The 2,534-nt window shown below is 35.9% G+C and overlaps 1 protein-coding gene across 1 annotated transcript; it reads left to right on the plus strand.

Moving 5' to 3' along the window:
• Positions 1 to 1,364: 1,364 nt before the first annotated feature.
• On the plus strand, positions 1,365 to 2,036 carry LOC119523804 (DNA damage-regulated autophagy modulator protein 2-like). The gene has a single exon (XM_037822606.1). The coding sequence runs from the start codon at positions 1,365 to 1,367 to the stop codon at positions 2,034 to 2,036; it is 672 nt and encodes a 223-aa protein (XP_037678534.1).
• Positions 2,037 to 2,534: the final 498 nt, after the last annotated feature.

The raw sequence follows: 2,534 nt of genomic DNA on the forward strand, positions 1-2,534 counted from the left end.
GCCTTAAGACTGTAACTTGTAACCAAATAAACCCCCTTCATAAAAGCCAGTCCATTTCTGTGTTTTGCAAAATGGCAGCATTAGCAAACCAGATTAAGGGGTACTCTGTTCTGTAGTTTTCTTTTCCTATGACGTCTTTTGTCTGGTTTTGGTACCACAGTAATGCTGGTCTGATAGAGTGAGTGGGAAATTATGTACTCCCCTTCAATTTTCAGGAAGAGACTCTGTGTACTTGATATTATCTCTATCTCACATGATGGATAAAATTCCACAGTGCAGTCATCTGGGCCTGGAAAGGATTTTAACCACAAATTCAATATCATTAAAAAGAGATGTAAAGTCTTTTCAGGTTATCTATTTCATCTTGCAAGAGCTTTGGTAGTTTGTGTCTTTCTAAGAAATTTGTCCATTTCATCTAAGTCATTGAATTTATTGGCATTAAGTTGTTCACCTTTATTACCGTTTTAATGTCTTTATAATATGTACAGATGTTAACTAGTTTGTTTCTCAAATTCTACTCTGTATCTTCACTCTTTTGCTCTTGATGAGCCTGGCTAGAGGTTTCTCAATTTTATTGATTCTCAAAGAATCAAGTTTTGGTTTTGTTGATTTTCTCTATTGTTATTTCCATTCTGATATTTATTATTTCCTTTCTTTTGCATGTTTTGGACTTAATTTGCTTTTCTTTTTCTGGATTCCAAAGGTGGAAGCTAAGATTGTCAACTTGAAATCTTTCTTCTTTTTAAACATACATAAATGTTATGGGTCTCCATCTAATTACTACCTTCACATTATCCCATAAGTTTTAATTTGTTTTTTTTTTTTAATTTTCATATATTTCAATATGTTTTATAATTTCCTTTTTAATTTCATCTTTGACCCATGGGTTATTTAAAAGGATGTTTCCAATATCTGGGATTTTCCAGAGATCTTTCTATTATTAACTTCTAATTTAATTCCATTGCAGTGAGAAAATACACTTTCTACGATGCAAAACATTTTAAATTTATTGAAACTAGTTTTACAGTCCAGAATGTAGTCCATCTTGAAAAATGCTGCATATGTACTTCAAAAGAATATGTCTTCTGCCTGTCTCCATCCTGCGGGCAGGCTCTGGAGTCCGTAGCATGCACTGGCCAGGTCACTCAGGCAAGGACTTACAAAAGATGCCAGTTTGGGCAGATTTGAAGACCTTTTGTAAACTCATAAACTAGCTGGAAATGGTGAACAAAACAGTTGGTTCCTGCTCTCACAGAACTTAAAGTTTAGTAAGGAAGATGAAACCAAGCAATTCAGAAAACCTGTTTGAGATGTAGTAGTTTCAGCAAGGCCTCAGTTTCCTCCTATCTGCCCTTGTAATTTGGATGGCAGCTGCTTTTATCTTTTCATATGTTACTGCAATAACGCTCCACCATATTTACCCAGCTTTGCCTTATATCAGTGACATGGGTACAGTAGCTCCAGAAAAATGCTTGCTTGGGGCAATGTTAAATGTCACTGCAGTTTTATGTATTGCTACCATTTATGTTTGTTATAAGCAAGTTCAAGCTCTGAATCCTGAAGAAAACTGTATCACCAAATTAAACAAAGCTGGCTTTGTGCTTGTATTACTGAGTTGCTTAGGACGTTCTATTGTGGCAAACTTCCAGAAAACAATCCTTTTTGCTGCACATGTAAGTGGAGCTGTACTTACCTTTGGTCTGGGCTTGTTATATCTGTTTGTTCAGACCATTCTTTCCTACCAAATGCAGCCCCAAATTCATGGCAAGCAAGTCTTCTGGATCAGACTACTGGTGGTTATCTGGTGTGGAGTCAGTGCACTTAGCATGCTGATTTGCTCATCACTTTTGTACAATGGCAATTTTGGCACTGATATAGTACAAAAACTCCATTGGAACCCTGAGGGAAAAGGTTATGTGCTTCACATGATCACTACTGCGGCAGAATGGTCCATGTCATTTTCCTTCTTTGGTTTTTCCTTAACTTCCATCCGTGATTTTCAGAAAATATCTTTATGGGTAGAAGCCAATTTATAAGGATTAACCCTCTATGACACTGCTCCTGGCTCTGTTAACAATGAACGAACATTACTACTTTCCAGATATTTCTGATCAAGGGATCAGATATTTCTGTGATGATCACAATTCTCAGGGATTGAGGATCTGCTGTTGTTGGGTGGAATATTCTATAAATATCAATTAGGTCAATTTGGTTGATAGTGTTGTCAAAGTCTTCTATATCCTTACTGAAGTTCTGTCTACTTATTTTTATTAATTACTGAGGGAGGGCTATTAAAATCTCCAACTATGATTGTTAATTTTGCCTATTTCTCTTTAAGGTTTTGTCAGTTGAAGTTCTATCAGTTTTTGCTTCATGTATTTTGAAGCTCTGTTTTTAGACACTGTTCTAGTTTGCTAATGCTGCTGTTATGCACAATACCAGAAATGGTATGGCTTTCATAAAGGGGGTTTATTCAGTTACAAATACAGTTCTAAGGCCATAAAAGTGTCCAAATTAAGGCATCAACAAGAAGA

Source organism: Choloepus didactylus, chromosome X (genome assembly GCF_015220235.1).
Source record: "Choloepus didactylus isolate mChoDid1 chromosome X, mChoDid1.pri, whole genome shotgun sequence".
NCBI lineage: Eukaryota > Metazoa > Chordata > Mammalia > Pilosa > Megalonychidae > Choloepus > Choloepus didactylus.

Bases quoted from the DNA above. Each gene is read 5' to 3' on its own strand.
- LOC119523804 (XM_037822606.1), top strand. From the start codon at position 1,365: ATGGCAGCTGCTTTTATCTTTTCATATGTTACTGCAATAACGCTCCAC.